The following is a 22393-nucleotide window of genomic DNA, read 5'->3' as shown; positions in this document are numbered from 1 at the left end:
ATATATAATTTTATTAATAATCATTTTCTTAACCATTAAAAAGAGTAGTAGAATGGTAAGTCTATTATAATTTTAAAGCATTGGTATAACTATATGGAAATGCAAAATCACATGTATTAACTTTGTTATTTAAGAAAAATTATCACATTAAATTATGTATTTTTGAGTGAAAGTAATAATAAAATTTTATTATTTGTTATTATTAATTTTTTCCTTTTTCCCTCAAATTAATTAATTTTTATATATTTTATAATTAGCATCAACTACATAAGATCTGTGAAAGAGAATGGGAGGAGAGATAATAAATTAATAAAATAATATTTATAGAGTGAACAACACATTTGCAAATATGTATTAATACCGTTCATTACTATAAAAATATTTACATATACATAATTTAATATAGTCAATTTAATGGCCTAATTATGTAAATATGTATTTGCATTTATATAGATAAACCAATACCAATAAAAGTTGAGTTATACCAACTCTTTAATAACTCCTTTATACTTTATAAGGTGGAAGGAAATCTATATACATAAAAAAACCCTATAATTTTCTATTCATCATTCTTTTATTAAAAATAATAATAAAATATAAAATATAAAAACAAATGTATGGTATAGAAAAAATATCAATTATGTCTAAATGTGGGATTCTATATATTGAATTATATGAAACGATGATCTAATTCTATTTCAAAAATAGTAATGACTGACATACAATTCTTTTAATAATTTTTTACATAACTATATTTTAAATTGAAACAATTAAAAAGTATAACGAGAGAGGAAAATAAATAATCCGATGGCTTAAGCTTTGGCTTTTTAAAATCCAACAATTTTCATCTATTGAACTTGACACTCGTATTATAATCTATTTTCAATCAAAAATCCTTTTTTTTTTCATCTACATTTTTGTCTATCTTTAGACGGAACAATTATGTCACGCAACATTATTATTTATTGTATGTTTTATAATCTCTTTGATTGTATTATTATTTTTATCATATGGTTTGTCATCTTTAATCATATATAACACATTTTAAGTGGTTATTAGATATTGACATGTGATACTACTTAAGGTACGTGAATAACTTAATATATCACATATATATATATATAAATGTAAATAATAAAATCTAAGAAGAAGAATATAATTTCTTTCCTAGTTGATGTCTTCGCATTTCTATCATTTCTACGTTTTATTCAACAATATTAAACTTCATATTTTTTAATAATACAAGTCAATAAAAAGTTGAACTGATTTTATATCAATTATCTTAACAAAATATTGCTTGAAATACAAATGTATACGGAAACAATTTCATTTCATTATATCATTATAATTTTTTAAATTTGTATATAAAATATAATAAATAATTTAACTTTATCAAAATTTAAAATAATAATAATATTAAAAAATAATATTATCATAATATTTTATTTAATTCATTTAAAATCATTTCAACTATCTCATTTTATCTATATTAGCAAACAAAAAAAAAGTCTGAATGAAAAATAACATTTGTATTAAAAAAAAAACACTTGAAGTACAGTTAAAAACTTAAAAATTCGAGAGAGAGAGAAAAAAATCAACAAAAATGCTAAACTTTCTGAGTTCGAGATATAAAAAATGTCCCAAATATATATATATATATATATTTATTTAGTGATTAAAGAATTACTTTTTAATAATATTATAAATTTTTTATTTTTTAAAAATATTTATGATAATTAAAAAAATATATAAAACTAAAAAAATAAAAACTAAAAAAATCCTTTTTTACATTTCGGTAGATTTTCGGGCTACACCTCTCGGTAGACGCAGCAGTACTCAAAAATCAATCCAATTACAGACCGCCGTTAAATCCTAATATCAATGGCACTACCCCGCAGCTGTCACCACTATTCGACGCAATTCACCGCCGCCGCTCCCAACTCTCTCGCCGTCTCTCTCTAATCGCGCGGAATGGAAAACTCTGTCGAGGAAAAACAAGCACGAACCCTGCCGAACCCTAACCCCGACCAAGATGAACACCTAGACCCTTCAGATGCCAAGGAAGATGAAAACGACGTCGTGGACGACGACGAAGAAGAGGACGAAGATGAAGTAGAGGAGCAAGAACCGCCATCGAAGCCCCTATCCCGAGAGGCCCAACTACGCGCCCATAAATCTAAAATGGACGACCTCTTCCGCCGAATGCAGACCGAGAAGGTCAATCTCCGAGTCCACGACGTGTTGATCAAGGGCAACACCAAGACCAAGGAGTGGCTTATCGAGGCCGAGCTGGAGGGCTTGAAGAGTGCCACCACGCTGCAAGGGCTGCTCGAGGCGGCCGGGATTGCCAATGCGAGGCTTCAGCAGTTCGATATTTTCGATTCCGTTAGGGTCACGCTCGATTCGGGCCCGCCGGAACTTCCCGGGACCGCCAACGTCATTGTAGAGGTCGTCGAGACCAACAACCCTCTCTCTGGGGAGTGCGGCGCTTACATGAAGACCACGGTACGGTATATTTTTCTGCGTTTTGATGTTTTTATTAAGGTTAGGGTTTTCATTTTCTGATGAATGAGTTCGCGATGTGCTGGTTGCTGAAATTCTGGAGGAAGTTGGAAAATAAATTTACATTTTGCACACGCACACATCTACCTGTCCACACAAGCAAATGTATGTATGTATGCACGTACGTACGCACGTCTGTCTAGTCTAGAGATTTAAATGTTTTTTGGGAAAGATGCACATGTGTTGTTAGTTGGTTATCTATATAGACATACCGATGACACAATTGCATTCGCATTTCAAAAACTTACATATATTTATTTGGACTTCTGATTGTTTATGGAGGCTTTCATAGCATGGTTATGTTATCATCGGGAAAGATGCACGTGTTTGTTAAGTTGGTTATCTATATAGACATACCGATGACACAATTGCATTTGCATTTCAAAAACTTACATATATTCATTAGCACTTCTGATTGTTTATGGAGGCATTAATAGCATAGTAATGGTGTTGAATTGTCCAACCAGGCCAATGATATTAGTGTACATGAATGTATGAGGATGCTACATGTCATATCATTTTTGAACTTTTACAATGCTTTTGCAGGCTAGATCTTGGACCGTTGAAGGTTCTCTCAAGTATAAAAACTGGTTCGGTCATGGGGATGTTTGGGATGGGTCAGTGGCATATGGTCCTAACCAAACATCAGAGGTCAGTGCTGGTGTGTTTTTGCCCAGATTCAAAGGATTGTTAACTCCTGTGCTGGTACGAGTATCCCTGCTATCCCAAGATTGGCAAGAGTTCTCTTCTTATAAAGAACGACTGTTGGGCCTTTCTCTTGGATTGCTTTCCACCAGGCACCATGACTTAGTATACAACCTTGGATGGCGTACCTTAACGGATCCATCAAAAATGTCATCCAGGTCGGTAAGGAGGCAGCTTGGACATAGTTTGCTTTCATCTTTAAAGTACACATTTAAGATTGACAGGAGGAATTCATCTGTGAGGCCTATTAAAGGATATGCTTTTGTTTCTACCACTCAAGTAGGTGGCCTTGCACCAGATCACAGGAGCTTGCGGTTTTTGCGTCAGGTTTATTGCTGATCTTGTGTTTTTGCTTTTGGTTTTCCTTCTAATTTTCCAAGTTTATTTAAAAAAACATTTATTAGCTTATGTGTTTAATTTTCATATAAAGCATAATGACCCGTTTTGAGTCTGTCTGATTAATATATATGCACTTTTTTTCTCCATAGTTTACACGTACGTCAATGCAATCAGTTTAAGTAGTAGGTACTTATAATCCAAGTAAACATAGCCTGCCAAATGGGAATTACTATTGCATTGGGACTTTCCAGTTTTATGAGTTTGGGGAGCCTGATTTCCCTTTCAATATAAATCCATGATTACGTGAAGAGTAGATGGAATGAAGTGTGTGTGTGGGGGAATGCACAAATGTGATGGACCATAATTTCAGATGATTGGCTATTGTGATGCCCCATACTGAGTGCTAAGGGTAGGTGGTGTATGAGATCTCACATTGCTTGAGAATGAGAAGTTATTGTTCTTTATAATGGCTTCAATGGAGTTATAATTATATCGTTAACTAGTCCTTTTAGAGTATTGGCCTAGATGTTGTATGGGCCTCCATTGGAACATTACAAATGATATTAGAGCCTATCCAACCAGAAATGTGGGACTTGAGCCATGTCATTTATGACGGACAGGCCCAATGAGGACGTTGGGAATTTAAGGGAAAATATTGTGACACCCCATACTAAGTGATAAGGGTAGGTGGTGTATGAGATCCTACATTGCTTGCGAATGAAAAGTTATTGCTCTTTATAATGGGCTCGATGGGGCTCCAATTGTATCATTGACTAGTCATTTGGAGTATAGGCCTAGACTTGGGCCTCTCTTGAGACGTTACAGATATAGATTGAATTGGGAATAAATTCTTGTAGAATGAGATTGCTATTCTTTTTCGCTAATGAAAAGAGCTGTTTGTATGCATGGGTGTTCTGTTATGATATAAAAATGACTATGTAATTACTGACTATTGGTTTAAGACTCCGACTTTTCACAAACTTTATACCATCTTGAAGCTGGTCACCTGCTCAGAGGATATTCAAGTTAATCATTGATTTTTGGTTCATCATATCTACCCCGATATGATATATGCTTCCAGTTTATTGATTTATTATTTTGGTAGCTTTTCTGGATATTAGATTTGAAGTTGATATAACTTCATCTAGTCAGGTCCAATATACCCTCTGTATAATTTCTCTCGGATTTTTTTTCCCCTCTTTAACAGGAGTTAGATCTTCGTTATGCTGTACCCTTTGGCTTTTATCATGCTGCACTCAACTTTGGGATCTCCGGTGGTGTTATATTTCCATGGGGCCGTGGATTTTTGGACAAGCCATCGCCCTTGCCTGAAAGATTCTTCCTAGGGGGTGATTTCTCTCCAATTTGCACTTTAGGAGGCCCAACAACTGTGTGGGGATTTAAGACAAGGGGATTGGGACCTACAGAGCCGCGAAGGCAAATTAAAGATAAACCTAATGATGAGAATTCTGATTTTCCTGGAAGGGATTTTCTTGGAGGAGACCTTGCTGTTACTGCTTTTGCAGACCTTTCTTTTGATCTTCCAATTAAGTGGTTAAGAGACCGAGGAATCCATGGGCACATTTTTGCTGGTGCTGGAAACCTTGCTAAACTGACAGAGAATGAGTTTTGGAATTTCTCTTTCCGTAAGTTCCTAGAGTCATTCCGAAGCTCTGTAGGAGTTGGGATTGTTGTCCCCACAAAACTTTTCCGCCTAGAGGTCAGCTCTCTGTCCTGATTTTCTTATCTTAAAAGAAAGCAATCAAGTAATAATATGGGCTGTGTGATATTATTGAGGAAGGAAATTCATATATGATGTGCTGAGTGTTCTGGACACTTCTCTTAGATTTCTGATTTTCACCTACTTAAAGAAAAAAGAAAAATAAGATTTCTGATTTGCACCCATGGTACTGCCTGGATGCAATATTCACCCTACTAGATCGTGTGCTGTAAGCAAATTTGTGATGAATTGACTTGTCATCTCTAAGCAGGAAACAAAGTTGAGATGCAAAATATTTAGCTTATTCTCAAACTTTTAACAGGACACTTCTCTTTGGATGTATGAAGTGATTAGGCTGAATTTCTAAAAGCAGATTTAGTTAGGGAAGTTTCTAGCATTTGATTATGTTGATTTTGTAAAAGTGACCTCACTTATAAAAAAAAAAAAAAAGATTTTGTAAAAGTGACCTGATTTATGTGGGTGTGTGGCACGCAGCACGCTCCCTCTCCTTTAAGTTCTCTGTAGAACTCACTCAACTATCTGTCTGTGTTTATGAATGTTAAGAAATAAAGATAAAGATGGGTGGAGAGAAAAAAAAACTTGAAGTTTCCCCTTAAAACTCCCTCAACTCTGCTGTCTCTGTGATATTGGTTGTTTCAGCAAATTTTTTGTTCCTCCTGGAAACAGGTATTATTTCATTGTAACCGGGATGTGATTGCATAGGTTCCTGCTCTTCTATTTTGCTGCTCAGTTTAGCAAGACTACTTTCTCGGGTTTCTAAACTAACATGGCTTGCTGTTTTTGTCAGGGCAACTTCTATTACATAGTCAAGCAACATGATCATGACCGTGGCAAGACTGGCTTTCGGTTTAGCTTCTCTGCTCCATCGTAGAATCTGGAAGTTCTTCCAGGAAGATTGAGGTGACGCATAGAAGGATGAGATTTCAGGTACCCAAAAAAAAGTTTTTTCCTAAAATTTTTTTATTGTTTGACAACTCTCAGTTTGGACTGGGAATGTTATTTGTACTTTGAAATCTAGACTTGAAGTCCAGAAAGCATGGTATTTCTGAAATTGAGGAAAATAAAGTTTCAGGTGTTGGCATAGATTTGGTTGCCCCATAACAGGGCGGTTGACAAAACAGCGGAATGGTCTCCCGTTGAACATTTAGGGCAGGTTTGGGACACAAAACAAAACACAAAATTTTTATCTCATCTCATCTCATCATTATACCTTTTTCAAATCTCCATACAAAATATAATAAACAATTCAACTTTTTCAAATCTCAATATACATTTTTCAAATCCCAAAACAATAATAATATTAAAATATAATATTTTAAACTTCAAAACAAAACATAAAATTCTCATCCCATCTCCCAAACCTGCCCTTAATCTCACCGTTTCTTGTATGTTTGTCAATATCATGACGAGTTTTAAAATATGCACTTTCGTAGTTACAGTTCCCATCATTTAGGCCTAACGTTTGTTGCTTCTCTTCTTGTGGAAATTGTTATCGCTTAGGTTTCTACATTACCCTTCATATTAATTTCACGCTGCAGTTACCACAGGTCCACAGCATCAGGGGCTTGCACTTATATCTATATCTATATATATTTATGTTTGAGCACAGTTCTTTTGTATACATAGGCTATGCCTATTTCATTCGTATCAATAAATTTATTTATATAAAAAAAATGTTTGAGCTCAAAATAAATCAACTGATTATAGGGAAAAAAAATTAGAATTTGCTTTTTGAACCGAACTTGGAACTTTACATTAATGATTACTCTTTACTACCAAAGATATTGGATGAGAATAAGGTGATGTTGAAGAATTTCAAACCGTGTGAAATTCTAGAATTCTCATCATAGCTTTTTTTATTTCAAAGCATTAAATTCTTCAATTGCGAAATCATTCTATAAGCTGCCATACTTCATTATAAATTAATTTCTAACTTATTGTTATGAGATTAATATAGTAAAAAAGAAGAAGAGATTCATGTAGTAAAACAACATTAATATGAATTAACCATCTCAAATTAATACAAATTAAAAGCTTTGTAACTAGATTTTCACGAATTTCATAATCCTATCAAACGAACAGGTAGAGGTTACCAATCTCCTTTTCATCTTCGCAAAAACGATCAATTTCCATGGCCAGACTGATTACAAAAAGAAGACAACAAATTATTGATATTCTGTACCCCAAAATTACTGCCGGAAAAGGGCTAGCTGGGTCCGGATTATGAAAAAAAGTTAGACCCGCAATCGGAAACCTAAAATCAGCCCAGCCCATCCCAGTAGACGGGTTATTTCGAAAACCTTAACCACACGTTTTGTATAAATAAAGAAAATATTGCGACATAAAAACCCACCAATCTCCAGGGCGGAGAGTCCGAGATGATCGGGTTTTATCTTTTTTTAGGATTGATGGACACACAACCAGACAATTTATAGATCCTCTCCCTCTCTCTCTCCCTCTCCCTCTCTCGTCCCTGTGCGCGTGTGAGGGATATAGCGGAGTATATGCTTCCGCCTTCCGGTATCTCCGTCTTATCACACTCGGTGCACTCACTTCATCTCTCGAAATTCCTCCCTCTCTCTCTCTCTCTCTCGTGAATGAAGAATGGCGCTGAACTTAACTCCCATTACGCTGCGCAACCAGCTCTTCCTCTTCTCCTTCAACTCCAAATCTTCTCCTAATTCTCGCCTTTCCTTCAACTCCAACTATTACCACTCCCTCCACCTCCCTAAACCCCTCTTCCCTTTTTCTTCTTTGCCGTCTTCACCGTCGTCATGGCCCTGTCATATCCCGCGTGTCACCACCGCCCCGGTTGAGTACGCGCCTCCAGCTCCCGACTTCGATTTCTCCCATGAAATCACTCGCCTAAATATCCTCCGGTCCAGGCTCTCCGACTCGACGAACCTCAACGACAAGCACTCGGTGGTTGACAAAGACGCCACAGTCAAACAATTCTTCGGTACGAACCAGAACGACGGGTTCTCTACTGTTTTGGCGTCACTGAATTTGGACTCTTACGAGTTGTTTCTGGTGAAGTGCTTGGTCGCGGCAGGGCAGGAGCACGTCCTCAGTTTCGAGTCTCAACCGGTCCAGAGCGAGTCGGAGTTGGCACGGAGCTCGTTGAAGAGCGCGCTTTATGCGCTTGTGGAGATGATTGAAAAAGTAGACGTGGACAGGGTTGGTGGTAATGGCGGTGTGGGCAAAAATATTAGTTTCGCTTTGAATTATGAAGAAATTGAAGGAATTAAGAAGCTCCTGAAGACTCTCGGGGAGATTGAACAGTTCTATGATTGCATTGGAGGAATTATTGGGTGAGTTCTCTTATTCTTCCTCTTTTTTTTTTTCATTTGTCATTTGTTTACTTTTTCCTAGAACTTTTTTGCCTCGTCCCTTCTTGTGTGTGTTTTGAGTTTTGGAATTGAACGTACTTAGTTTTTAGGTAATTGGTAAGTCATACAGAAGCAAGGGAAAGCAATGGCTGTTGTTGATAATATTACTACTGGTTTAAGAATTTGTTGTGTTTTTGTGAATGCGGAGTTGGGCCAGCTGTACTGTTTTACGGCGAATATACAAATGGATATGTGTGTGTTGGGCAAACTTTAAGCTTTCTAAGATGATTGTGTTTAGAGCGAATGAATAACTTTTCTGCAGTTTCCGATTTGATGCCCTGTTTCTTTCCATGAATAATGATTGAAGTCGCATGAAAAGGGTCCGAATTTCTGATTTAACTAGATGTCTTTGACACCATAACCCTGCATTTCAGGAAATTACTCAAAGACAACTAGTAACAGAAGAAATGCCAATTTTTGCCCCTTTAATTTAAGTAAATAAAATAGTCAATATTTTGATAACTTTTTTTCAATTGATCAATTGAGCACGTGCCGCAGATATCAGATCACAGTGCTGGAACTTCTAGCCCGATCATGTAAAAGGCAGGCTACAAACTGGTCCCAGACCAGAACTGAGTCAAAGGATTGCCAATTCTTGGAAATTTATGCTCCTAGTGGACTTGACCTTTCTCAGAGTACGGAATATGCATCGCAAGCAGCTATATGGGGAATTGAGGTTAGTACTTTCCATTCAAAGAGCATTGCTTACTTAATACAAGAGATGTGTCTCAGATTGTCTTGAACTATAAGATCTTATCCTTTTTAGGGTTTGTCAGACCTAGGTGAAATTTATCCCTTGGGAGGCTCTGCAGACAGGCTTGGCTTGGTTGATCCTGACACAGGTGAATGTCTTCCTGCTGCAATGCTTCCTTATTGTGGGAGGACTTTATTGGAAGGTCTTATAAGAGATCTTCAGGTATAAGATCTCTGTTTGCCAAGCCTCAAAACATTTGTTTATGCATATGATTCTTGACCCAAAAAAAAGACGAAGAAGAAGAGAGGAATGAGCTATTACTGAAATTATTAATTTTGGATGAAGAAATTATGTACACCTTATTTTTGTTTGTTTCAAATGCAAGGCTAGAGAGTTCTTATACTTCAAGTTGTATGGAAAACAATGCATCACCCCAGTTGCAATGATGACAAGTTCTGCCAAGAACAACCATGAACGCATAACTTCTCTTTGTGAAAGACTTGGATGGTTTGGAAGAGGCCGATCAAGCTTTAAACTTTTTGAACAGGTTTTATGTTTGAAACCATGATGATATCTTCTTCCATGTGCTTCTCCAATATATTCTGCTGTTTGAATGATGAATACTATTGTTCATTCAAATATATAATGTGAATTGCCAGCCACTTGTTCCTACTGTTGGTGCGGAGGATGGGCAATGGTTGGTTGCCAAACCATTCACTCCTGTGTGCAAACCTGGTGGTCATGGTGTATTATGGAAGCTTGCTTATGACAAAGGCATCTTCAAGTGGTTTTATGAACATGGAAGAAAAGCTGCTACTGTCCGACAAGTCAGGTCAACCATAAATACTATGATTAATATATTAAAGTCCAGTATTATTCACAGTTGCAAACTTTTAAAATTGGGAAAGCCAGACTCTGGACGTTACATATCTTCTGGTGACCTTGCAGTAACGTGGTCGCTGCTACAGATTTGACACTTTTGGCATTGGCGGGAATTGGTTTGCACCATGGAAAGGTAGGCTTCTATTTTTTCAGACAATCATATCATTCTCTTTGGTGCCTCTTAACTAAATGATAGCTAGGTGCAACCTTTTGGTCTTCTCAGTAGTGTGAGGCTGTGGGGCTTATCTTGCATGTCAAATTCACTTAGTTTATGTGATAAGTCCACTTACAACTTTTTTAATTCAGTTGAAACAATTGCTTACTCATGCCGTACACATTCTGACACATTTTTATGGACAAATATTGACTCAAGTCTTGCAATCAGCATTTACCCTGAATGAACCAAATTTTGCATATGCCCATTTGTTTACGCCTGTAGTTAATCTAAATAATTTCTGTTTTGTTCATGATTTTTCATGTATGTTATAATTTTTTTGCATTTTCGATTAAAAATGGTTCAGTTGAGTAATACTCTAGAACATGTCTGGCATAATTGCATGTAATACTTTCTTTTTTGTTCATTTTTTTTCATGTATGTTATAATTTTTCTGCATTTTTTTTAATAATACTTCACTTATAAAAAAAAAAAATCGATTAAAAATCGTTCAGTTGAATGATATTCTAGAACATGTCTGGCATAATTGCATGTGACCATGCCATATTGTTTAGCATCGCATTGTGTTAGGGACTGAAGAGAGGAAAGTAACTAAACAGTCCTAAATTTTTATGTTCAGAAACTTGTATTTTTAGAATACAATAATAAACTATGATGTTGTGTATTTCCCTCTTCATATGGACGTGTTTTGTTGATTTTGTGGAGACCACTGCATTGGTAAAATGAATGCAGACCAAGCCTTCTCGTGCTTTTGCTTATATTCATAACATTGTTACAGAAACTGGGGTTCGCTTCATGTGAGCGGCAATTGGGAGCTACAGAAGGAATTAATGTCCTAATTGAGAAGAAAAATCTTGATGGGAGGTGGACCTATGGTTTGTCATGCATCGAGTACACAGAGTTTGACAAATTTGGAATAACAAATGGACCTCTTTCTCCTGAAAGGTAAACATTTATTTATTTTTGAGGGTTTAGAATTCATTGTCTTTGGTGTACTTTGCTCTAATTGAACATTATGGCTCAAGATACTTTGTATGTTGTTTATATAATTTTTTCCATATCAGCTTATACTTTATACTTATCCATCAAATGACACTGTCTGTTCCTTCCTTTCTAAAAAATCTAATGTGCTGTTCAATTGAGGGGAAATAAGCTGTCATGAAAGTGCACATTCTTACTAATATGTTGATGCTGATTTGGACTTGCCCGATCTTGTCAGGCATCTTATTTTATTTGGCATCAATTAAGATACATTTATTTTGGAGTTGTTTATCAGTTTGAATCATGAAATTATAGATTCTTTGGCCATTCAACTCTTCCACCACTTCTTGTTTTTGGGGGGGAGGGTGGGTATGGTAGCATATGTTTTAGCAAAGGACTCTCGCCGTGTATTTAATATCAACCATGTTCTCCATATTCAAGTTTGCAGGCAAGATTTCCTGCCAATACAAACATCTTATACGTGGATTTACATTCTGCGGAGTTGGTCGGATCGAGTGAAAATGAAAATAGTTTACCAGGCATGGTGCTGAATATAAAAAAGCCAGTTGTATATGTCGATCATTTTGGAAAACAGCAGAGGTATACTTTTGGTCTAAAATCTTGTTATTGTTTATATATCTCTGAGTACTGGTGTTCGGCATATTTCTTAAATGTGCATCCTGGAATATATCTAGCCAAATGGCAAATGTCCAAATTATGGTTGAGGGAAATTACCTTTACATTACCGTTTAATACCATGGTATGATAACCATCATATAGACAGTTTTGTGAAGATGGAGAACTTTTAGTGTTTATAAAGCTATGCCATCTTTGTGTAAATGCCTCTCTATATCTTATGCTTAACACCTACTTTCGGTAGATATGAATCTCAATGCAGATTGATGTTCAAATCCAAGTCTGTGGCAGCCATGTATGATGGCTGTCATATTTGGAAGTGAAGTACTATAGGTGTCTAAACATTGGTCTTGGATAGCATAGTAAAACAATGCATATTTTGAAACGTAAACTTGCATATTCTGAAATTCGAAGGATGAAGGGAATCTGGAATCATGTTCAAAATGCTAACATGAAGTGAAAAGAAGCAAAATCGTGGGCTGGTTAGGATTGGAGAAGTACATTCTTGGTTCAAGGTTTGTAATTGGAGAAAATTAACTGGTTTATGCTGTATTTGGCGTTGTATTATACCTTGATCTCATGCTTTTATCTTCTGCATTACTTGTCAGTTGATGTCGATAAACTTGTCAGTTTTCAATATTTCTTACCATATATCTCGTTGAAGAGTCAGCTATTATCGTCTGTGACATCTTTCCAGAATATTTTGCTTTCTATGCAATTATAATATGGCCCATTGTGTTTGTTATGACTGATATTACACTAAGTGCACTTATTAAAATGAAAGAGATTACACCGGGGGCTAACCCCATTTTACTTTTGATGTGGTAGTGTCTCTGGTGGCAGGCTGGAATGCACAATGCAAAATATTGCTGACAGCTTTTTCAGTACAAGTTCATCCCGTTGTTATGACAGATTGGAAGGTAAATCATTGTTAATTTCATGTTTGAAATTTGTGACTTATCATTTCCTTTCTATTTTTAATATCCTATGTGCCTATAAATTACCATCTTGACTACATTATCGGCAGATAATCTGGATACGTTTATTGTGTATAATGAACGAAGACGGGTTACATCATCTGCTAAGAGGAAAAGAAAACATGCAGACAAGTCTTTACACCAGGTCATACTTTTCTTATCATGAAAAATTGCCATGTTTTCACAGTATGGTGAACTTCCACCCATACTTTAAAAGTTCTTTAGATGTTTTTTTACCAAAACCAAAGCTTAATCCTTGCCATTGATGGCATAGACTAGTAATTGAACCTGAGGAGTTGTTGCAGTGTTGAATGTGTTTATTCTAATTTTGCACTTACAAAAAGAAAAACATTTAATTTGCATGCAGACTCCAGATGGTTCACTTTTGGATATACTACGAAATGCCTGCAACCTTCTTTCCAACTGTGATATTAGGCTTCCTGAGGTAAATTCTCATGAATCTTCTGGATCAATAAGTGAAGCTTTTTTGTCTATTTTTTTGAGTGGAGTGTCATTGCATCAACTCTGCCACTATGAATTATTTGCTTCATATTCACTACCTTGATCTTGTTGGTGAATTTCATTTTATTGGTCCGTTAAAATTGTCTGTTTTCTTTTTTACCATGTTGCAGATTAAAGGTAATGATGTATATGTTGATTCTGGACCACCCTTTCTCCTCCTCCTGCACCCTGCTCTTGGGCCACTTTGGGAGGTCACAAGACAAAAAGTAAGCTTATGACACTCGCTGTTGTGTTGATGGATCAGATCTCTCTCTCTCTCTCTCTCTCTCTCTCTCTCTCTCTCCGCCCCATTCTTTGCGAAGAAACTGAAAATATGTGTAAAATGTTAACTAGAATGTGTATGGCAATATGAACCCAGTAGAAACTTCGTGGCTGGTTGTTTGTGGCATTCATTCATTTCTTGTAGTAAATATAAAGTTCACCATCTATGTGAAATATGCTTCTTTTCTGTGCATGCTGTAATAATTGAGAGCTTATTCTGCATTCTATTGGTAACTAAGTATGAATAAAGCACCAACAGCTGGAGCAACAAAGATGATTAAATATGATTTCGAACTCTTCACTGTCTCAGTTTCATGGAGGTTCCATATCCAAGGGCTCTGAGCTACAAATAGAGGTTGCAGAGTTTTTGTGGAGAAATGTTCAGGTTCTTATATTCAACTAAATAATAAATTGAATAATTCTGGATTATCATTTTTTGAGCTGACCTTAGTTTCTCTACCTCAGCTTGACGGAAGTCTGATCATTGTGGCTGAACATGTTATGGGCTCAATGAGGATTGATGAAAGTGATGAACCTATCCTACAGTATGGGCAGAGGTAGCATGATGTCTGCATTCTTTTATTTATCCATTTATTTTCAAAAGAATAATAGCTACCCAATTATGAGCATGTTCAATGGCTAGGTGTGGAAGATGTAAATTACAGAATGTAAAGGTACTAAATAAGGGGATCGACTGGAATTCGGGAAACAATGAATACTGGAAGCATGATGTGCAGCGGCTCGAGACATTTAAGGTCATACTGTATGGAAATGCTGAATTTGAGGCGACTGATGTTGTCTTAGAGGTTAGCTTTATGTGTGATTTGTAGAGATCTTCATGGTAGGATATATAAATTCTTCAAATATTATGGACGACATCTCGCACCATACAAAATACCAATGTTTTACACTACAAGGACCAGGTCTTGAACATAATATTGTGGCAAGAAAGTTAATAATTCGGTTGAACAGGACATTGCTAATTATTTTCTTAGATGATTTGTGTTCAGTTGAAGTTTTTCTAGTTGCACCCATTTCTGAAGCTAGTAACTGGTTCTACGTCAAATCACTAAGATTAATTACATTGGAAGATTCTTTGCTTTTGCTTTGGATGCAGGGAAATCATGTATTTGAAGTTCCAAATGGCTACAAAATGAAGATTGAACCAGGAAGACCAGGTTTGTAGATTTCTTAAACTTGCTGTAGCACAAGCCCTTTGTATTTTAATTTCAAGATTTTTGTGTCCAACCAGAGCTTCTTACAAATTATATTCCTTTTCACTGTCAGCCTCAACCCCTCTAATAGGGAATGTGAATATCTGAAGAACATAGATCTGAAATCCCAAATATAGATACACAAATCCTTTCGTTGAGATGCTGATTAACACATTATCAATTCATTTCTGGTTTTCCTTGACACTCAGGTTTATCTGTCCAGCTGGACCCTATTGAACCGAGCATTATGGATAGTGGAAGTTGGTTCTGGAACTACAAGATAAAAGGCTCGCACATTAAGCTGGAATTGGTAGAGTTATAAATTACTAACCGGTACTTTAATTACCAACATCAGGTGAATCTTGATTCACAGATGGTCTTAGATTGCACCCTCATAATATCAACCAGTTCGGATTTGATTGGCTGAACAGAAGTTAAGCCATTATCCCCACTGTCATATTTCTTGTAGTGGTATAGCATTAGAGTCCTAAGAAATCCGTAGTTTTCCGGCTGCTGCTCTCGTAACTCTGTAAAAGGAAACAAAAAATTAATTAATTTTTCTTGTTGGAGCTACTCATGTCAGTAATGTAAAAAACATGAGTTCAAGCAATGGAAGTTATATTTGTGTCTTCATCCACGTAGTTCTGGAATATGTACTCCGAAATTATCCTTTTGATTCAGATCATTAAATTTAACCAATTGCAATTAGTTTTGTTTTAGAATCCAAATTAGTGGAGAGGTGGGATGCAGATATTTTTCTTCAAGGGTTCAAAACGATTGACCACTGTCACGAGATCAGCTATAGTGATGAAACCAGCCTTGTGTACTTCATACATAAACTTGGAAATTGCTTGGTGGGAGTACTAGCCAATATGAGCTTGGTATCTGTAAGAAAGAAAAGAACGATTTGCTTTAAAAGAAAGAAGTTAGTTACTTCAGTTACAAGAACTGTTGTGCGAACTGCCAGATGGTTAGTAAATGACTTTGGTCTTTAGCTCGAGTGCAAAAGAGCTTGATTGATGTATACAAATTTCAGATGAATGAAAATAGAATCTTCCAGATAAAACAACTTTCTCTCTGCTTCTTGAGAAACCTCCTTCCTTTGTTATTCTGTTTCTCCTTTCTTCTGTCTCTCAACTTAAGCGATTGGTCCGCATTTGTGGATGGAGTCCTATACGGTTGCTCTCGAGGACGCGTTCCGTACTTTTTGAGGAGGAAATCACATTCACAAAAAAGGTGGTCGGGGGGCATCCTTGCCCCCGGAGAGGCTGCTCCCCCGAAGATAAAATTAAATTCCCAAAGTCGAATCCTCTTGAGTACCAATTTAGAACTCTGCGGAACAGGTGCGGGCACTTTTGGTCATGAATTTTTGGTTTGGACGTAAAAACTGTAACTTGGTTTGTTCTAGAGCAATTCAGCCTGATACGTTTTAAAAAAAAAAGACGAAAACATCTATGAGATGTAGTCGTTGAGATTCAATTACAGTATCAAAGTGAAAACCTTACCAAATAAAACACACACTTTCTATGATACCCACAAATGTACATGACCCTGTCGGTAATATCTTTACACTTTGTTATTAAACTGAATTGGGAGACTGAGAGCAACACCTATTGAGTAATCTAAGCAGTGCATCGGCCTTTCTTCGAGTTCTCAGGGACCCATCAGCAGCCAAACTCTGAAGGGAAGGAATGCTTCGTGGGTTAAGTAGAAGACGCCTTCCAACCTCCTCTCCTCCATCTTTGCATAGGCCCAGTAGAAGAGCTATTGAATTCTCCTTTCCTTTTGGAGACCCAAATCGGAGAAGTTCAATAAGGAGAGGCACCAGAACTCTACTCTTCCTGATCTCCTCCAACCCTTCAGAGCAACCCAAAAGGAGAGAGAGCACTGATAAGGCATCATCAGTTACGCCTGCCTTGTCATCCATCAGCAAGTCAACGAGCACAGGAACCGCGCCAGCAACCACAACACTGGCCTTGTTAGGATTATAGACTGCGAGGTTAAAGAGTGCTGTTGCAGCGTCTTTTTTCCCGGCTGTACTGCCCTCTTTCAAGAGCCCGACTAAGGCCGGAATGGCTCTAGGACGGGCACCAATCGTCCCCTTGAAATCATCTATCATCGACAGGCTGAAGATAGATGCCGCGGCATTTTCTCTTGCCTCCATTGTTTTCCCCGACTCTAAAACACCTATTATGCTGTCGATTGCTCCAGCTGCCATTATTAGTATCTTATTGTTATCGTAGATGGAAAGGTTAAGTAGGGCAGTGACGGCATTTTCTTGGATTCTAGGATCATAGGAACTTAGTAATGTCACCAGAAATGGAATGGCTCCTGCCTCAGCAATTATACCGCGATTATTCATGCCTGTTTTTGCAAGTAAACGCAGCTCATACGCTGCCTGCCTCTGGATTTCTACCGAACCAGTTGCTAGTTTCCCCACTAGAAACTCGGCCGTTATTTTGACAGCATCCACACCCGCTTTTGCAGCAGAAAGGTGATCGACAGCATTATCACACAGTTTTCCTTTGCTGTTCTTACTGTCCGAGTCTAAGAAAGATGATGCCTTATCTTCATCTGATGGGACATTGTTCTCCTGGCACCATTGATACATTAGACTCTTCAGTGCATAATTAGGTACGAGGGCCATGTGCAGTAGCCTCTGCCCGCTTTTTGGGCAGGTATAATGCCCCGAATTGATCCACTGGGCAATTGAATTTCGGTCATAAGTATGCCCAGATGCTATAATCACTGGGTCTCTCATCAAGTCTAGTGATATCGGGCAACGAAATTCATCAGGAATATTAGGAACAACAGATTGAGAAGACGAACAAGTATCATAATTCCTACCAATGGATGTATGGTGTTGTTTGGCTTTCTCACTTTCTTCGTCATCGAAAATGTTCGACTTCGAATATGAAACAAGGGATATGAGATTGTCTATGTTGGATCTGGCTATTAGTCCACCCGTTCCTGCCTGCTTCTGGGCTTCAACCTCTAGCTTTAAAATTTCTTCTTCATATTCGAATGGATTTCTCAAACCAAGACAGCTCAAAGTCTCTTTGACTTTTCCAAAGTCAACGAAACGATTGTTGTTGTTCTTCTTTTCATTGGCCATTATTTGCAGAAGCTCTTGTCTTCTTTGAAGTTCTCGAGGGTCAATGAATAAATCTACCCGCTTTGCCTGCTTGTGAAGCAGCTCAACTTGCTCTCTAGTGTCCGCCGTGATATTAAGTAAGCTTAGAGGTAGAATGTCGAGTGCCCTCCCCATCTCCTTCACCAGAACATGAAATTGATTTGAAACGAACTGAGTCTGTATAAGGCCCCACAGACAGCTGCCATCCTTGCATCCTAGGATCAAAAACTTCACCCTTCGAAACACAGAGAAAATCTCGGCGAGACAAAGGATTGCAGATGGTGGAAGTGGTCTATTTATTTCAAGAATCTCTTCAAACAAAGAAGAAAGAATCGTTATCCTTCGAATCATGGTCGAAGCGTTCCTAATCTGTACAGAAGGAAGCTTTTCCATGCAAGTAACTTCATTGCATATGTGGAGCAATGATTCTAGCAAAGACACAGCAGGCAAGAGGCCTGAGGGTGCCATTAGTGGAGAAAGATCTGCATCCATGGTATCTCCCTACTGTGGTGCTAGATTTCTGTTCATTGTTATCATCAACGTTAGTTTCTGTTTGTATTTAGCTTACCTTAGGGCAACCTCCCGAGAAATAATCTATTAAATTACTACGTAGTTTCGAAAGAAATATTAAATTAGTTGCACGAACTCTTGACGTTTTCTATTTGTACCCATGTTTAACATTTGAAACATTAATAATAGGAATAGGGGAGGGCTTCTGGGTTGCTGCCAGTTGGAGGACTGTCCGGCCTCGTTGGGTTAGTTTTATTCCCCGCCGAATTTATATTTTGACCTTGTCAAACTTGAAGGTTGGGTGTTCTGTTCTGTAGTTTATTGCATTTGTTTTATTAGGGAGGGATGAAATTATAATTACTTGGGACAATGGGACCTCAAGTATGGAATTTTTGACCTGCAACTTGGAATGTTTGCTACATTAAACCTTATATATTACAACACATTTGATCGGTGAGCTTGGAGCCCCGAGGTTGGAATGCTAAGAAAATAAATATCAGAAGATACGAATAATTTAAAAGATGGTATCGTATTACATCACTTTTTAACTTTTGTGATGAAATTTCACACTTTTTGCGACGATAAAAATAGTTAGAAATAGCAGTATTTTTGACATACATTTGATAATTTATTGTATAAAATAAACTTTGATGCTGGACATTTGATAATTGGGTTGTATTGCGTAAGGGTTAAGACTTGCAAGTCATATTTAATTTCTCTCTCTCTCTCTCTCTCTCTCTCTCTCTCTCTCTCTTTTCTCTTCCGTTGTAATTTTTTAAGAGCAGAACAAAACCTAATAAAACGTTACTCATTTTCTCTTAAATTTACATATATAAGAGAAGCACCCCATATGCGACTGGGCAACCTGCTGAAATCTGAATTGGAACTGGCTGTTTGACTTATGCGGAATAAGACGACAATTTTGAAGTCAGCTCAAATTTTCTTATTATTATTGTAGTTTCATTGTTTTTATTTTAGTCTTTTAGAGATCTACTAAAAAGGATATGTGAAGATATCGGAGAGTTTAAGAAAGAAAGTATAACGATTGAAAGATAAAATAATAATAATATGGGTTAAGATCGGAAGGTGATAAAACCCATATCTCATAGGCTGAATGGGTACACAATCAAGGGGCTCCGCTTAATTCATTGTGGATTTGAGTGATACCAGCCCAACTATTGGGGGCTAGACATGGGCCACAAATAGACTTTTTATGCGGTTTGATCCATGTCCAACCACCCTGACTTACAAAGCTCGATTCACCTAAAGGGGTTGGGTGGCCGTGGGGGGCCGGGGGAGGGGTAGGAAGATACTTAAAGGCAAAGTAAATCAGATCAGAAAAAGTTGGTAGTATATGCAAAAATGGAGTTACGCTACAGTCCCAGATACACTTTTTTTTTTATTTAGTGGGGGGGAAGGGAAGACGAGGACTGAAGGAGGGGGGGGCTCGACCACAGAAATGATATATGTTTTATGGATGAAAAAGACAAGTCGAGAAGAGGGGTTAGGGTAAGAGGACCTTTTCCACATGCATTGTTTTACATCAGTGTCTCTTTACTCCTGAAAACTAGTACAAGTACAACATGTTGAAAACCACGTTTCATGAACCAAACATAACTCCTTTCTTTTTCATATTACCTGCCTCACCCCTTTCCAGCAAACACATGTTCTCTCTCTCTTTTTAATGCCCCCCCTTTTTTTGTTTAATCTCTGACCCTTCGTGTGGCGAGTTCCAAAGTTAGTGACAACTGAACTTTGAAGACGTTTCTGCAAATTCACTTCTCTCTCTCTCTCTATCTATCTCTCTCTCTGTGTTCAGTGTTCATTCAATGAAACTTGTGATTAAATAAAGGACGTCGTTTCTCCACGGAATGCAGAATCCTCTATCTTTAATAAACCCTACCCTATGGATAAATGGAAAATGGTTAAAACATATGATGAAGCAGACCCATTTCATTCGGCCTGCCATGCCATCTCTCTCTCTCTCTCTCTCTCTCTCTCTCTCAAATGTGTTACATACATAGCTTTATCATCGAGACAAGAAGTGGCAAAGAAATAAATGGTAGTTAGTGCCTAGTGGGTGTTGTGGAAGCAACGCATAAGCACCCACCGCCAAAGTCAAGCTACAGTTACTAACACCACATCATTCTAACGCCACCCCTCCCCCTCCCCCTCCCCCTCCCCAGACAAAATTATCAAACACATGATCATATATATAATTAATTAAATACAGATCAAGCTATGGTACCCCCGCGTATGACACAGCATCCGTTGATCTAATTCCATCGGGAGGTTTGAGTTTGGTCTTGCAATGAATGGCGCGTGAGTGAATTAAAATCGGAGACTTCCATTTTTGAGAAAGTGTCTTTTGGGAAAACGATGGGCATTTAACAAGTGGGCTGATTCTTGGATGGACTATGGAGGACCATTATCTCATCTTTCTCCCTTTTTCCACTCTCTACCACAAATTGTTTGAAGTGACAATTTCCTTCCTTTTTTTTCCCGACCAGTGAAAAAATAAAAACAAAAACAAAAAAAAATAAAACTGAATTATGGCCTTTTCCCCTGATCTCTGTGTGTATATATATATATATATATATATGCCTTTTCTCTTAGCGCTAGCTTATATATGGTTGGCAATGGTAATAAAATGCGATGAAATTTGGAATCAAATGTTGTGTTTGAAAACGATGTACGAGAAAAAGTGTCTTGAGAATGCATGGGTGTTAGGTTGTGTTTGAATAGTGAGATATGATGTGAATAGTAATAAAAAAATAATGATAGAATATTAAATAATAAATAATAATAAATTATTCTCAAAATATACCTCACTATCCAAATTAGAACTTAAATGCGCCAAACTTGTGTCAAATGCGGGAGGGGTGGGTTCATGATGGTTGAAGCAGCTGCCACTAACGACTCACCCTCTAAAGTCACTTTATCAAATTTCCCTCATAATTTGAGTAAAATAGCACCTAAAACTTTTTTTTTTTTTTCCTTCTGATTTAACTTATCAAACGAACATGACGTCATCCTACTTTTATAAATCTTTAAATATTAAAAATACTTCTTTTTCATTTGCCCACTGTATAATGTATCCATCCACTTCGAAATTGAACTTTTTACAACTTGACCAAATTAATCATATATATATATATATATATATGTTTTCGTATTCTTTTGTTGGTCGATTTGTATCGGGCTCTAGCCTCTAGTTATGCCATGCCAACGTAGATAATATGCAAAATCTTAAAAAAAATTACATACTTATATATATATATATCTTAAGATTAAGAAACAAATAAACAAAATTACAGATTAAATTCTTATATAGAGACCGACACCTCGTACGTCTGTTGATCCTCTTCAATTCATTTTTTTTTTAAATAAATAAAAAAAAATCTTGTAAGAAACTTAAAATTGTGAACCGAAGAAAATATATATACAATCAATCACATGAGCATGCAATATTACAAAAAAAAAAAAAAAAATGTGATGTTTTCACTTTGCTACCACCAAAAAAAAAGGGAAAATAAATCATAGAAAAAGCACAAACACGCATGGCCTATTAGCTTTTTTTTCTCTTTGGCTCCACTATCTATTGTAGATTCCTAACTTGCACTTGTATTTTGCCATGTTGTGGATAAATCAAACTTTCTTGAGGAGTAGTAC

General features: G+C 36.9%; 3 protein-coding genes across 5 annotated transcripts; 2 read left to right on the top strand and 1 right to left on the bottom strand.

The window, feature by feature from the left end:
* The first annotated feature begins 1855 nt into the window (after positions 1-1855).
* On the top strand, positions 1856-6430 carry LOC108984709 (sorting and assembly machinery component 50 homolog B-like). The gene is made up of 4 exons (XM_018956752.2): positions 1856-2505; positions 3109-3594; positions 4814-5326; positions 6135-6430. The coding sequence occupies exons 1-4, from the start codon at positions 1972-1974 to the stop codon at positions 6216-6218; spliced, it is 1617 nt and encodes a 538-aa protein (XP_018812297.1). The 5' UTR covers positions 1856-1971; the 3' UTR covers positions 6219-6430.
* A 957-nt stretch (positions 6431-7387) lies between these two features.
* Positions 7388-15715, top strand: LOC108984710 (UTP--glucose-1-phosphate uridylyltransferase 3, chloroplastic). 3 transcript variants are annotated; one of them, XM_035683195.1, is made up of 17 exons: positions 7391-8658; positions 9235-9412; positions 9503-9652; positions 9816-9977; positions 10090-10262; positions 10379-10445; positions 11266-11432; positions 11910-12068; positions 12933-13024; positions 13132-13226; positions 13449-13526; positions 13714-13809; positions 14175-14249; positions 14330-14421; positions 14508-14670; positions 14982-15042; positions 15288-15715. In XM_035683195.1, the coding sequence occupies exons 1-17, from the start codon at positions 7952-7954 to the stop codon at positions 15398-15400; spliced, it is 2628 nt and encodes an 875-aa protein (XP_035539088.1). In that variant the 5' UTR covers positions 7391-7951; the 3' UTR covers positions 15401-15715. The 3 variants fall into 3 exon arrangements, with proteins under 3 accessions (XP_035539090.1, XP_035539088.1, XP_035539089.1); XM_035683197.1 differs by lacking the exon at positions 11910-12068 and having other exon boundaries at positions 7388-8658; XM_035683196.1 differs by lacking the exon at positions 9503-9652.
* Positions 15716-16657: 942 nt separating this feature from the next.
* Positions 16658-18785, bottom strand: LOC108980012 (U-box domain-containing protein 1-like). The gene has a single exon (XM_018950823.2). It carries the CDS (start codon positions 18701-18703, stop codon positions 16658-16660), a length of 2046 nt encoding a protein of 681 aa, XP_018806368.2. The 5' UTR covers positions 18704-18785.
* Positions 18786-22393: the final 3608 nt, after the last annotated feature.

This window comes from Juglans regia, chromosome 12, assembly GCF_001411555.2.
Source record: "Juglans regia cultivar Chandler chromosome 12, Walnut 2.0, whole genome shotgun sequence".
NCBI classification, from domain to species: domain Eukaryota; kingdom Viridiplantae; phylum Streptophyta; class Magnoliopsida; order Fagales; family Juglandaceae; genus Juglans; species Juglans regia.
The sequence above is the reverse complement of the archived record's forward strand: the minus strand, read 5'-3'. Positions and strand labels throughout refer to the sequence as shown.

Bases quoted from the DNA above. Each gene is read 5' to 3' on its own strand.
- LOC108980012 (XM_018950823.2), bottom strand. From the start codon at position 18,703: ATGGATGCAGATCTTTCTCCACTAATGGCACCCTCAGGCCTCTTGCCT.
- LOC108984710 (XM_035683195.1), top strand. From the start codon at position 7,952: ATGGCGCTGAACTTAACTCCCATTACGCTGCGCAACCAGCTCTTCCTC. The intron at 9,653-9,815 runs GTATAAGATCTC...TTCAAATGCAAG, and splicing joins GTCTTATAAGAGATCTTCAG to GCTAGAGAGTTCTTATACTT. The intron at 13,025-13,131 runs GTAAATCATTGT...CATTATCGGCAG, and splicing joins TTGTTATGACAGATTGGAAG to ATAATCTGGATACGTTTATT.
- LOC108984709 (XM_018956752.2), top strand. From the start codon at position 1,972: ATGGAAAACTCTGTCGAGGAAAAACAAGCACGAACCCTGCCGAACCCT. The intron at 2,506-3,108 runs GTACGGTATATT...ATGCTTTTGCAG, and splicing joins GCGCTTACATGAAGACCACG to GCTAGATCTTGGACCGTTGA. The intron at 3,595-4,813 runs GTTTATTGCTGA...CCTCTTTAACAG, and splicing joins GCTTGCGGTTTTTGCGTCAG to GAGTTAGATCTTCGTTATGC.